Source organism: Fomitopsis serialis, assembly GCF_022376445.1.
Source record: "Fomitopsis serialis strain Sig1Antser10 chromosome Unknown B0H18scaffold_56, whole genome shotgun sequence".
Taxonomy (NCBI): Eukaryota; Fungi; Basidiomycota; class Agaricomycetes; order Polyporales; family Fomitopsidaceae; genus Fomitopsis; species Fomitopsis serialis.
In genome coordinates this window covers 167107-180254 of record NW_025955016.1, presented here as the reverse complement: position 1 = coordinate 180254, position 13148 = coordinate 167107, and the positions used below count along the sequence as shown (strand labels likewise).

Genomic DNA, 13148 nt, shown 5'->3' with positions numbered 1-13148 from the left:
GTCAGCGAGCGAAGACGAGCAACGCAGAATTAGCCATCTTCTCGACGTGGTGCATACAAGCCATAGATTACACGGTCGTGATCAGTGCGAGTAATATAGATAAATACCATTACATGAAGGGCCCGCGAATACCCTGGAATGTTATGCTAGCTCTTCAGTGACGGCCGCGTATGTCTGCTCCGCTTCTATGGATCGCTCGTAACGTCGTCGGCCTTCGTGCAGAGCAAACGACAAACCCGCGATGAAGAGTAGTCGCGAAATGTCTGCCATGCTCAGAGCTTCCGTCTGGAAGATGCTCTGCATGAAAGGCACGTATATGAGGGTCAGCTGCACAAGGAACGATATCGATACAGTCGAAATGAGCATGCTGTTTTGTGTGATGCCGCATCCCAATCCCCGGTTCTGCAGCGCAGACACGAGGTCCAGGAAGACAAAGCACGTGAAGGTCTGAACAAGGACTGTCGTCAGTCGACTATGTCAACGGTAATGAGATGAATAACATACCATGGTCTGTTCTCGTCTTGACATGTTGTCGTCTGATAGAGCGTACAGATACATGTACATCGTGCCAACCACGATCATCGTCGCAGAAAACAGTATCCGGTATGTCAACTGCTTCGAGATAATGGGCGCGTCTTTCTTGCGCGGTGGTCTTCGCATGACTTCTTGATTTACCGGGTCGACGCCTAGTGACTGACTTGGTGGGCCTTCACAGGAAATCGGGTTCAGAGACGACGAGACCGAATGCATTGAGACTCACCATCCATGAGGATATTGATGAAAAGGATTTGCATGGCATTCAAGGGATTGCTGAGACCGAAGAACGTGCTCATGGTGATGAGACTGAGCGCCGCCACAGCGGTACTGAGCTGGAACGACAGGAAGTTCTGGATGTTGTAGAAGATGGACTTGCCTGTACATTAATGGTAAGCATTGTGAATTTTCTCCGAAGGGGTGGCACGACGTACCCTCTTCCACTGCAGGCAGAATAGTGCTGAAGTTATCATCCACGAGAATGACATCTGCCGCTTCCTTCGCTACATCCGTGCCACTAAGTCCATGGAAACACCGATATCGGCCATCTTCAAAGCCGGGGCGTCGTTGACTATAGGCATCGTTCAATGTTCCTACCATGTAATGTATACGGAAGTGCTCACCTCCGTCACCCGTCATCGCCACGATAGCGCCCCTCGCCTGGAACGCCTCTACGATCGCCATCTTGTGTTTTGGCGTCGTCCGCGCGAACACGCTTACGTTCCCGACGCGCTCCATCAGTTGCGTCTGGGTCATCCTGTCAATCGCCTTGCCCGTCAAGCATGCAGAGTTGTCTCGCGCTCCGACGCGGAGACCAAGCGTCCTTGCGATCGAGAGTGCTGTCTCCTCCGCATCACCTGTGATCATCACCACCTGAATGCCCGCGTTCTGCAACAGCCCGATCGCATCTGCGACGCCTTTCCGCGGAGGGTCAAGCATCGCCTGGAAGCCCACAAAGATGAGGTTGTTCTTCGACTTGTCCTTCTCCGATGCGAACTGGATGGGTGTAGAGGAGCGGGTGCCAGGACCTGACGAATTGGCCTCGCCAGATCCGAAGCCGTAGGCGATGGCGATGATGCGTAATCCGCGAGCAGCGGTTGTCTGCGCCTTGGAAAGGATGACGCTCCGCGTATTCGCATCAAGAGCGGGGGTCGATTCATCCGAGACGTAGTAGAACCTGCAGCGCTCCAGGACAGCGTCGATCGAGCCTTTCAAGTAGTACATCTCGCGGCCGGTTTCTTTGACCGCCGAGCCATTCATACCAGGAGAGGGGCCAATGTGTACGCCGCTGACAGACATATACTTCCGGTCCGAGCTGAAGGGCACCTCAGCGCGACGTGTGAAGCCCTATGTCGCACTCGTCAAGTGTATCCTGAGGTGGTCCAGGTCGAGATGGACGCACCTGTCGTGGGTCGGGCATACCGAAGACGGACAGTACGCTCTGCAGTGCCACATCCGTAGAATGCCCTACGTAAGTACCATCCTCCTTCATGATCGCATCGTTGCAGAGGCCTCCAGCAGTCAGTGTCTTCCTGATGGCAGGTGATACGTGGTGCGGAGGAGGAACAGGACCAGATGCGTCGCCGTGCACCACTTCGTCGACCGCGTAGATCTCCATGACCGTTTGCTCGTTCCGTGTTAGCGTTCCTTCAAGCCGCGACATTCAGCAAATGCGAAAATTATATCGCAAATGACGATCAGCCTACCTGTCTTGTCAGAGCAGATCACAGAAACACTGCCAAGACCCTCAACGGAGTGCAGCTTCTTGACTATAGCCTTGCGCTTCGACATACGCACGACGCCCAACGCAAGTGTGACCGTCGTGACGATGGGCAGCCCTTCAGGAATAGCCGCGACCGCGAGGGACACTGCACTTCGACAGCGTCAGCCAATCAGCATTCTGCGTACCAACCACAAGACTCAAGCCAAGTCTACGCACCTCCAATGGTAAACATGTCTAACCACGACCGTTGCTGCAGCACCCCTATGATGACGATGACGCCAATGACACCGAACGAGATGAAGGACAGCTTCTTCGCGAGCTCGTCCATGCTCAGCTGCAGCGGCGTGCGCTTCTCCTCTACCTCCTGCATCATCGAGAAGATGACTCCGAACTCGGTCTGAGTCCCAGTGGCGACTACGACGCCGCTGCCCCGACCGTTCCTGACCAGCGTGCCCATGTACGCGATGCAGTTCCGCTCTGCTACCGCCGCAGGACCGTAGCCCGCTACCGACTGACATGGCTCGGTGTCCTTCTTCCGGGCAGTAGTCTCGCCAGTCAGGCTGCTCTCGTCAATCTCCAGGTCAGATGCGGTGACCAGACGCAAGTCTGCGGGAATCCGGTCGCCTGTCGTGAATGTCACTATGTCTCCGGGGACGAGCTCGTTGGCGAGGACGTGTAGTTGCTGGCCGTCACTGTACGCATGTTACTTCGTGATGCAGTGAGATGAGGGACGGCGAACAAACCGCATTAAGTGACAGTGGTGCGGGACAAGTTTGTTTAGAGCCTCGAGACTCTTCTCTGACCGCTGTTCTTGGACAAAGCCGACTGTCCCAGGTGAAGTCAGACAAGGATATTGCACACAAGTGCCGTGCTCACCAGTGAGCACTATGAGCACTGCGATGGTGATACTCATAGCGTCGTCCAGGTTGCCCATGATTGCGCTCACTGTCGCGCTGCCGCACAAGAGGATGATCAGCGGGTTCTCATATATCGTTTTCGCGAATTTGATGAGCAGCGGCTCCGGCGCAGATACCGAAAACTCGTTGTATCCATGCCTCTCCAGTAGCCCGGCTACACTCGCGGACGGAAGTCCACTTGACGGCGAGACTCCAAAGCGTGCAACAGTATCCTACTGTCGATTCAGAATGCGGATGTAAAGAAACTGGCGAAAACGCACCTCCACCGACCGGTGAGCAAAGATAGCAGACGGTGTCTCCCGGTGGTCCGAGTTCGACGGTGTAGCCAGTTTCTCGTATCCCTCGTCCTTCGAGAACCATCCCTTCACCACTCCTGCTGTCTGCTGCCAGAGCCCCGATGGACCCTCCATCTCGACGACCGTACGCAATTCCTCGAGCTTGGGAAATCCAGTCCCACTGTTCGGTGTCGCCAGGCCCATGGGACCCTCTGGACGGTGTCTTCGCAGTGTCGTGCTGTAGGCGAAGTGAGCACCCGCGTCGGCTGTGGTAGGCTGTGGCTCTCCATGGTGTGTCCCGTCGTAAGGCGTGAAGTACGTAGATGCTGGCGGCGACGAGGTGCGATTCGTAGGGTACGCACGAGAGCTGACAGCTTGCCGCGAAGGTGCCGCGGCGCTGGTCGTCGCCATCGGTGCGTAGGGGTCGTCTTGAGGGTAGGACCGCTTCATTGGTGCAGATGTAGTCGCCGTGCGATCGTGGAGAGGGCGACGTTGCCGATGAGAAAGCTTACGCGCAGACGGAGTCCGTGCGACCTCCGGGATGTGAGCCTGCTGGAGGCACAGGAAACCCGCAGGAAACTCACTTCACAGGCGCCCGCTGCGCTGCCAAGACCATATCCACGTGGCGATTGATCGCGCCGAGCCGCCCTGCCGTCAGAGGAAACGCTCGTCGTCTATTTCTCAGATTCTCTGTAATAGTCGTCCGTTGGTCGTCCGACTCTCTTGCGTCTCGAAGGAGACTGAAGATCAAGTATCTGGGGACGGGAAAGGTAAGTTGTGCATTCAGACACGCATACGGTATAAACCTAATCTTTTTTACCAGTGTTGCCGGCGTGATGAGAGGACATAAGTACCTTGAGTACGTCAGCAACGACTTGCCGCGGCCGTCTGTTGAGAACAGAAGATGGGAGTTCAAGGTCAAGAAGGGTTCGGGTGGTCATCCACAAGAATGGTCCGCCTTATATACCGCCGTAAGGGATTGACATGCTCGGAACTATCAGGGAAGCATTGCGTCATAGTCACTGAATGAACAGACGAAGGAAGCGACCGAATACGTCATTCGTAGAGGACACCAAACTGGGTAAGATGCACACCATAACAGGAAGGAGTTCACGAACCACGCGCTACACGTAGCAGTCGACCGGAGTATGTCGGCCCCATGTAAGTAAGTGGTGCAGTCATGTCACAAAATGATCTACTCATTAATTCATTACTCAGTCGGGGGCCTAAGAGTAATTCTCCAACTGAACACGGCTCGAGGCGGCGCCCTTGGAAGGGGCCTACTGCCAAGTTGATGCTTGTACGTTGGCAAAACATCGAAAAATTTGCTTCGTGGTCTCAGTATGGCTAGTTCCACAGCCTGACAGACAGTTCACATCATATCAGCAGTCGACATACTTAACCCAACTTTCACTGGTCATCCGGAATGTACGTGGCCTCACACCAGCCTGTAGCGATGTTGCTTTCTTTTACATCCATTCATGATATTAATACAGGTGGCATTAATGCTCCAGGCAAGCCATAGCATCAGAATACAGGCGTCGGTAGCATCGACGGCGACGGTGCTACCGGAGGCCACGCCGGCCGCCTCGGAGTACCCATGAACGCAAAGCGCGGACTCGGCAGCATCGACGGCGACGGCGCCATCGACACCCGAGGCCACGCAGGGCTACCCGGAGACAGGCAGGTCCGCGACGGACCAAACGCCAGGGTGGGACTGGGCAGCAGTGACGGGGACGGCGCGACAGGCGGCCAGCTGTCCCACGCCCGCCCAGCCCGAGGGCGGCAGATATCCCTCTCCACAACCAAGGTGGAGCTTTTGGGGATATCGTCGACCTCCTCGAAGTCGTACGCTGGTCTTCTGTGCGGCTGAGGAAGGACTTCCGAAGGGAGGCCTAGGCCGAGACCATCGTACGCCTTCGTGCCGGGGGACGCGACAGTCTCCGTGCGAGCGCGACTGGAACTGTGTCTGCGCTTGCTCCGGAGGTGTCGCGTGCGTGCGAGAGCATCGGGGTCGCTCTCGCATCCGGCTTCGTAGCCGTCCTCGTTCTCGTCGCCGACCTCCATGAAAAGATGGGAGGCTTTTGGGGCGCGAGCTCTGTCGACGGAGGACTTCGTCAGGAGTGGCCCTCGGTAGGACGAGGATGCTACTTACTTTTCACGAGGATAGACTATTTCTTCCGCCGACGGCGAAGGGAGCGCACTCCCCTCCCCGCCCCTCGAGCCACACCGGCGGGACACCTTGTGTGCCTCGCCGCTGGTGTACTGCTTGTACTCGGCCAGCGAGCACATAGCGTCGAGAGCGGGGGAGGAGAACCCTAGACCAGCTAGGGCAGAGCAAATGACAGCAGAAGCGGATGCGGACATGCTGGTTTGTGCGTGTGCGAGTGATGATGATACTGAGGGTCCCGCTGAGACTGGGTGGCCTTATATGCGTTTTCGGATGGTCATGTTAGGGGTCTGCGAGGATGGGGACGGGGACGCGGGGGCGGCGCGTTGGTATCCGCGCATCCATATCCGCTTGCGGGTTGGTAGTATGTGTATCCGTTCTTGCGCTTGTTGGATTATACTGACTGTGATGGCAAGGTGACCTGACGGGATCACCGAACCTTTACGCTCGTGCATACCCCTTGCAAGCATCTTGGCCCTTGGGGCCTCACACCATTGCTCCCACCGAGAAACCAGTCACGGATTATCCGCATAATGACTATAGTCAGCATTGCGATTGCAACTGGTGACGGAGTCCGATGGCTACTAGGAAAGGGCCTAGGCATTGGCATTCCGTTGTCATTCTGACCGAGCGGGAAACTTGAAGCCGCAGATCCACTCACATGCATGGGTCGGAATTTCTTTGCAGACCCGGTCGGTACGAATTGACGGGTTTGCTGATTTGGGAGGGCTCTGGATTGGCTAGACAAGACTATAGCATGGAACTGAAGATGTAGGCGACTGGCCCATTTGTCTCTGGACATCGGCTGAGTGCCCAGCCACGACTCGGAAGATTCATGGGTTTCATGATCTACAGAATGTCTCAACCTTCGGTTGCAGCGACTCCGAGTAAGATAAAGTAACAGGTTGAAGTAGAGTGGGTAGTAGCAACAACTTGAGTTGACTAGCTGATAGTGTAGATCTGAGATACGATTTCGACTCGGAGGCAGTCACCTGCGCAGTCACTGCGGGGGAGGCAACTTGAAGTTGAACATGACCGGGTACTGACGGACTGTTACATCCAAATCACATCCTCCTTGGTATTGCTTAAAGTCACGACCTTCTACAAAAACTCTGTTGAGGTTTACTCGCCCAATCTTCAGGCCTCAGGAGCCGGGACCCATCCAGCTGCAGCGTGACACTGGTGTACCGGCGGGACCGATTTTGCCGACGACAAGTCGTTTCCCGAGACTCATCTCTCAGTCTGAGGTCACCGGGGCTCGGTGGTCGAGCTCACCTGACACCTTAAAAACGTTTATTATCCTCCGCGTTCCGGATTGACTGAGCATCCACCGTCTGCTTTAGCTGTTGCAATTGACTCTGAGTCGGTGGTCCAAGTTGGCACTTCAAGTTCCCAACAGCGGCCAGCAGCCACTGCCAGATCCACATTGCACGAAAGATATGTTCCCAGGTCTTCGCCATGGGTCAAGTAGAGCCGTGTCTTTGCGGAGGGTTGCTATACACAAGCCATCAGCCTCAACGCGTCAGTGAGTCGAAATGATGTGCCTGGACTTCAACGAAATCCGCATCTTATTCTTAACTGGAATGTGTCAAGGTACAGCGTCGCTCCAGGAGATGCTACCAAAGATCTCCCTCTTTCGGGCATTCGCGTACTCGAAATAGGCCAAGTCATTGCGGGGCCTTTCTGCGGCCAACTTCTTGGGTAGGTTCCCTTCCGCGTGAATGGAAGAGTTATCGAGGACCAACTTTGATACTACCAGGCACTATGGCGCAGAAGTCATCAAAGTGGAACCACCGAACGTAGGGGACCCACTGCGCGTCTGGCGTGAGCTAGACGTCGATGGGGTCAGTCCTTGGTGGCGGAGCATTGCTCGCAACAAGAAGAGTGTGACGATAGACCTTCGGAAAGAGGAAGGCAGAGAGTACGTGTCGCAGTAGGGACAGACGTCACTCAAATGACGGACGATTCCCCGTTCAGGTTGATCAGGAAACTAGCTATCAAAAGTGATGTGCTACTCGAGAACTTCAAGCCCGGAAGTCAGTCCTACCGCGAGTTCGCTCTGCATCATACTCATTCACAGACGTCTAGCCCTGGAGAAATGGAAGCTTAGCCCTGAAGACCTACATCCGCACAATCCGTCCCTCATCTTCACGCGGGTCAGTGGGTACGGGCAGACAGGTCCATGGGCTTCCCGTCCAGGATACGCATCTGTCTGCGAGGCACAGTCCGGCTTCCGCTATATCAACGGTCACCCGGACCCAGAGACGGGCATGCTGGATGGCCCACCTGTCCGCCCGAACATCAGTCTTGGAGACTCTGTTGCAGGACTCCATGCTGCGCTCGGAACGGTGAGCCGCCCGCACTAAATGGATCTGCGCCGCCTCTAAGCGGCAATCCCACCTCATGCCCGCGATATGTAGGTGCTCGCGCTTCTGTCTAGAACGGCGAAGGAGGCTCGGGGCCTGGTCGGAGGGCAGACGGTGGATGTGAGCATTCTAGAAAGGTGCGTCGTGCGCGTCGCTCTGGTAGGATGATCGTTGGGACGACCGTGCGTGCTCCAGCATGATGAACCTGACGGAGGGAATTATACCGGAATACGACCGCAAGGGCAAGGTCAGAGCAGCCGTACCTGCGAAGACTCAGTGAACTGATTCCCTCCCTGTAGATCCGCGGGCCCTCTGGATCCTCAATCACAGGGATCGTCCCGACGAATGCCTATCCTTGCAAGCCCTCCCCGTCTTCCCCGGGCGTCCCGTCCTTCGTTGTCATCGGCGCGAACGCTGACAGCATGTACGTCCGCCTGATGAACGCCGTCGGGCGGCCAGATCTCACGGGGCCCGACTTCGCGCACAACCAGCACCGTGTCGCGCGCCAGCAGGAGATCGAGGCTGCCATCTCCGCCTGGACGCGCGAACACACGGCGGAGGAAGTCGAGGAGGTGCTCCAGGGAGTCGGTGTGCCGAGTGGGCGCGTGCTGAGTGTCAAGGAGATCGTGGACAACCCGCAGGTGCGGGCGAGGGGACTCGTCGAGGAAGTTTGGGTGGGAGACAAGGATGGGGAGAAGGGGTGGACCGTCAAGATGCCGAGGGTGACTCCGGTGCTGGAGGGCTGCGAGGCCAAAACACGCTGGGCCGGTCCCGACTTGGGTCAGCACAACAGAGAGGTCCTCATTGGTGAACTGGGGCTGGGCGAGGAGGAGTTGACTCGTCTCCAACGCGAAGGTATCATTGGGAAATGCTGATAGACAACGACCTATCGACGATCTGTCACGGCAATACGAGACAACTATATTGTATCTATTGTAGCGAGCGTGTTGTTTTACAAGACTGTAGTGTGTACTAGGAAAACCCAGATGAGCAAGACACCAACTACCAATGAGAGTTCTACAAGGTATACACAATGAGGCAGGCGGGACAATGTCGAGGATATACAAGAACACATGTGCTACTACAGCTGCGACCATAGTCCTAATCCTGATGATTATTAAATAGAGCATCCCTTAATCCGCCGGTAGCATGAAGCTGGCCAACGCCCAACCAATGTCCTCCGTACGTTTTCGTACGAGTAGCAAACAGTCCTCACCATCGTCAACATACAAAGGAAGGTCTTCATGGAGGGCTGGATGGCCGGCCTCTTGGAGCACGTCGTAACAATCTCCAATGTGGAGCGTAAAGAAAGGAAGGTCGCGGTATGAGACACCCGGCGGCGGCTCACACGGGTGCACGACCCGACAAGTATACAGGCACGGTATCCTTGCACTGCCAACGCTTGGTCCCTTGCTTCGGTGCCGACTGGAAGAGGGGGTGCTGTGGGGTGGTGTGGTAGTCTGCAGGAATGATGGAGACGGATGGCCAGGCGCGGAGGGCGACCGATGGTGTCGTACGACAGAAGTAGAGCTAGGTAGGAGTGTTTCCGTCAGCCTCCGCTTGAAGGATGGCTTTCGCACAGGCCGACCCCGGCATCCGTGTCGTCTGCGAACTGGGGGCGTTTCGGAGAAGGATGGTCGGTATTGGCACGACGAGGACTCTTCCGACGTGTATCAGCGGCCTCATCCAACAGACGTCCATGGGAGTGTGACTTCTTCAGCGGAAGCGGAGCCGGAACAGGCCTGTTCTTCGTCCGAAGCTTCTGTGGCGTCGTGTTCAAGGAATTCAACGCGTCGCCGTACCCATACCCGATGACGTCGGGGTCAACGACAGTAACGCTGTGGCTCGGCTGGTGGCCCATCGACTTCGCTGACTTGCCCGACTTTTTCGACCGGAGGCTCTCATCTGAGTTGTGGCGCTCGAGCTTGCGCCCAACGTCCAGGGAGCGCACACTCCGGGCCTTGGCGCTGACGGGTGTCTGCAGTGACAACGTAGACGGCGAGCTGAGAGGCTCATACGCGAAGTTAGGGTCGAGAGTGAGGATAGAGGACGACACGACGACGGTAGAGCTTGTTTCGCTAGAGTCGTCATCGAAGAATTTCATGCGGAGCCGCGATTTCTGCCGCGTTAATTCTGGTGCCTGCACGCGTTTCTCGGGTTGCCGTACAATGTTCAGACCAAGTGTCTGGCCCTCGATGTCCGCCCACCGAGACCACCAGACCCTGACGGTCTCGGCAGCACCAGCGTTCATCTCGCCCTCCACTTTGAGAGAGTTCCACAGGGTTAGCCACCGATCGCGTACCCGCAGGTAGAAGTCCATCTGCCAGGTGTTGAACTGCTTGAAGCAGGCCACCAGCCCCTTGTCTAGTAGCGTCAGATACGCAGGCAGCTCGGATGCGAGCTGGGCACGGAGCGCGACGTAAGACTGTGATGCCTCCAGGAGTTGGGGCGGAGGACGTGACTTGGCGACGTTCAGGTTGAGCAGACCTAGATGCAGTGGCTCTAGGGTGGACATCGCCTCTACTAGGCGCTGCGGCGCAAGGCTCGAATCCACGAGCCTGGATAGTTCTGGCAAGAGCTTCTCCTTGACGACGTTGGTGAAGTCCTCGCACAGCGCCGGCAGCTCCTTCGTGCTGACCTGAATGAAGGCAGCGAAAGCCTCCGACTCCTCAGGCTGCGATACGCCGATCACCTGCCCGAAGCTCGTGGACCATCTCGATAGCTGGTCCATCAGACCCTGCACCGTCTTGCACCACTCAACTGTCTCCTTCGCGAACGTCCTGGCGAAGGCTTCGCACTTCCTCACCTTTTCACCTAGCCGCACGACCTGCTCAGCCTCCTGGTTCGCCTCGGCGCCCTCCTTCGCCTTTCCTGGCTTCATACTGAAGCTCTTCATCCGCCCGAGGCTCACGGAGGCCGACACGCCAATATTAAGACCCTTCTTCTTCGGCTTGGGCTTCGGGTCGCTGTGCCGCTTGCTCGGCGTCCCGGATGAGGCGGCGTTGTTGAGCACCTCCTTGATCACCTCCCGCCGCCTCCTGCCCTCGTTCACGCCGCGTGCAACCTCCTCCATCTTCTCCCGGGCACGTTTGAGGTTTGCCTTGTCTGAGTGCACATCGGGCGTCTCCTCAATGATCGCACCCAGCAGAAGTGGATACTTGAGCAAACGTTGCACGGGCTTAATGAGAAGCGAGGGCAGGTCCCAGGCGTGGGTGAGCCTCGACGCGAGCGTGCGTGACTCCGCGAGGTAGGCCGTGAGCGCCGGAGTCTGCGGCAGGCCATTCAGGTGCTCCAAGGCAATGGGATGCTTTGTGATATACGCGAGGTAAAGCGGTTCCATGGTAGAAATCTGGAACACGCAATCGGTCAATATGAACAGCAATGAAGGGCGCGTGGGCGTGGTCATACCGTTTCCAAGAACAGCGCCCCGACGTGGTCCTCGCCTGACCCTCCCTCGAGCACGGATCCTAGTGCTTCTTCGATCTGCTCCGTGAACGAGTCCGAGAATACGGCCAGTTCCGCAACGTTGTTAAAGATAATCCGGATATCGTCCCGGGTCATTGGTGGCGAGGATGTCGAGCTGGACGCACCCGGTAAGGAATCCGACGATGTCGATTGGGTGCGTACCGATGACCCCGAGGACGGTGGGGTCGCGGGAGCCGCAGGGAAAGGCGCAGGTTGCCCTGACGCGAGTCTGAGTCATGAAAGCAAGGCCAAGTCGTGTGCGTACTCACCTGACGCAAGAGGGATGTGTATGTCCCGAATGATCGCAAGGTCAGACGCGTACGCTCTCTCGCTCGACAGCAACTCCTCGAGTGCACGGACGCGTTTCGTCACCGCCGTCGGTGGTTTGAGAAGCGAGGACGAGCCGGAGTCAGACGCGAACACGGAATCGTTAGGTTCCGGTGTGGGTTCGTGGACGCGATCGTGATCATCGTCAAGGGTGGCTGAGGACGTTGATGGATCGGGAGTTATGGGCAGAGGCTTGTCTGGTGTCTGAGAACGTCCAGAGAGACCAGACCTTAGGCTCGCTGGCTGCGAGTTTAACATACCGGAGAGGGAACCGAGGCTGCGCGAATGCGACAAAGGCATGACGTCGTCGATGTCTGCTATGTCAGGTTGAAGCAACGAAGAAACGCGCTGCTCTGGGCCTGTGGGACGCAGAGGAGACCGGGGAGGTCTAGGTGGAGAAGAAGAGGTTAGGAGGGGAGACGAGGGAGGCGTTGTCCACGGTGCGCTTTCTGAAGTGCCTGTGGTGCTGGTAGAGAGTCTGTAGCTCGACGGAGGGCCTGATATGCCCATGCGGCGCGAGCGAGGCTCGCAGACAGACGCTTTCTCGAAAACGTCGGGCTGGTCAGAAGCGACGCTCATCTCCGTAGTGAAAGTGGGAGTCGCCTGCTTTGCTTCCGTCTCGGAAAAGTCCATCGGATCCGCCCTGCTCGCTATTCCGCCGCTGTAGATCCTAGACGCTCTGTACTTGTCTGCCAAAGTTCTACCGCAGAGCCGGGAAGAGAAGGTGGGTAACTCGAAGCGCAGAAGACGACTGTGCTCACGCTCGCTGACCTCCTTTGCCGGTGTCCAAGTCTTCAAATTGGCCCCATACACGTGAAGAACATGCGCTGAATTCAGTAGGCCTCTCACGCGATCTTCGTGGCGTCTGGCACCTCGCAAGCGGCAGTAAGGACAGCGTCAAGCGTGGGCAGTGTTGATGCGAGGCAGAGGTGGTGGCAGGGAGAAAACGCGGCACCAAGAGTCCGCAGACTGCACTTGGTCTGCACGCACACCTGGGAACCGTTACTTATGTGCCTGAATTGCCGTCACACCTGCCAAATATAGATTAAAAATATTGATGTCGCATAATGAACGCTCTAGACATGTAAGTTACATAAGCCTTTGTTTCATAGTGGAGGCCTCCAAGCTTCGTTAAGAATCGACCGCGCAGGTCGCGCGCGAGGGTGGGGGAAGGCTGGTATCTATACGGAGGCGGAGTCCCTCTTGGCAAGATTAGTAATGACTCGGCATACAACCGTCACAGAAGAACGACGTGTATGTATATTGTTACTTACAGGCTCGCTGGTCTTGCAGATCGCAGAAGCCGAGTAGCATAATGGCAAGTCTGCATCTAAGCCGGTGATCTTTATCCATTGTCGCAGCTCACTTCCA

At 56.7% G+C, this 13148-nt stretch overlaps 4 protein-coding genes across 4 annotated transcripts; 1 reads left to right on the top strand and 3 right to left on the bottom strand.

Annotated features, from left to right (window-relative positions):
* Positions 1-2: 2 nt before the first annotated feature.
* On the bottom strand, positions 3-4372 carry B0H18DRAFT_1019164 (calcium-transporting ATPase). The gene is made up of 14 exons (XM_048029430.1): positions 4270-4372; positions 4034-4204; positions 3435-3983; positions 3134-3386; positions 3001-3082; positions 2474-2949; positions 2241-2402; positions 1937-2181; positions 1158-1881; positions 1070-1105; positions 969-1037; positions 761-913; positions 505-707; positions 3-447 (listed from the first exon to the last, which is right to left on the bottom strand). The coding sequence occupies exons 3-14, from the start codon at positions 3897-3899 to the stop codon at positions 142-144; spliced, it is 3174 nt and encodes a 1057-aa protein (XP_047891155.1). The 5' UTR covers positions 3900-3983; positions 4034-4204; positions 4270-4372; the 3' UTR covers positions 3-141.
* A 573-nt stretch (positions 4373-4945) lies between these two features.
* Positions 4946-5816, bottom strand: B0H18DRAFT_1185948 (uncharacterized protein; the record flags this gene model as incomplete). Its single annotated transcript, XM_048036014.1, has 2 exons — positions 4946-5547; positions 5605-5816. 2 exons carry the CDS (start codon positions 5814-5816, stop codon positions 4977-4979), a joined length of 783 nt encoding a protein of 260 aa, XP_047891154.1. The 3' UTR covers positions 4946-4976.
* A 1338-nt stretch (positions 5817-7154) lies between these two features.
* Positions 7155-8860, top strand: B0H18DRAFT_1121125 (CoA-transferase family III; the record flags this gene model as incomplete). The annotated part of the gene is made up of 8 exons (XM_048034275.1): positions 7155-7159; positions 7213-7320; positions 7379-7540; positions 7597-7655; positions 7708-7967; positions 8040-8122; positions 8181-8232; positions 8285-8860. 8 exons carry the CDS (start codon positions 7155-7157, stop codon positions 8858-8860), a joined length of 1305 nt encoding a protein of 434 aa, XP_047891153.1.
* B0H18DRAFT_910622 (uncharacterized protein) lies at positions 8668-12790 on the bottom strand. Its single transcript, XM_048041547.1, has 5 exons — positions 12539-12790; positions 11720-12477; positions 11394-11668; positions 9639-11334; positions 8668-9597 (listed from the first exon to the last, which is right to left on the bottom strand). Exons 2-5 carry the CDS (start codon positions 12408-12410, stop codon positions 9119-9121), a joined length of 3141 nt encoding a protein of 1046 aa, XP_047891152.1. The 5' UTR covers positions 12411-12477; positions 12539-12790; the 3' UTR covers positions 8668-9118.
* Between the last annotated feature and the right edge of the window lie 358 nt (positions 12791-13148).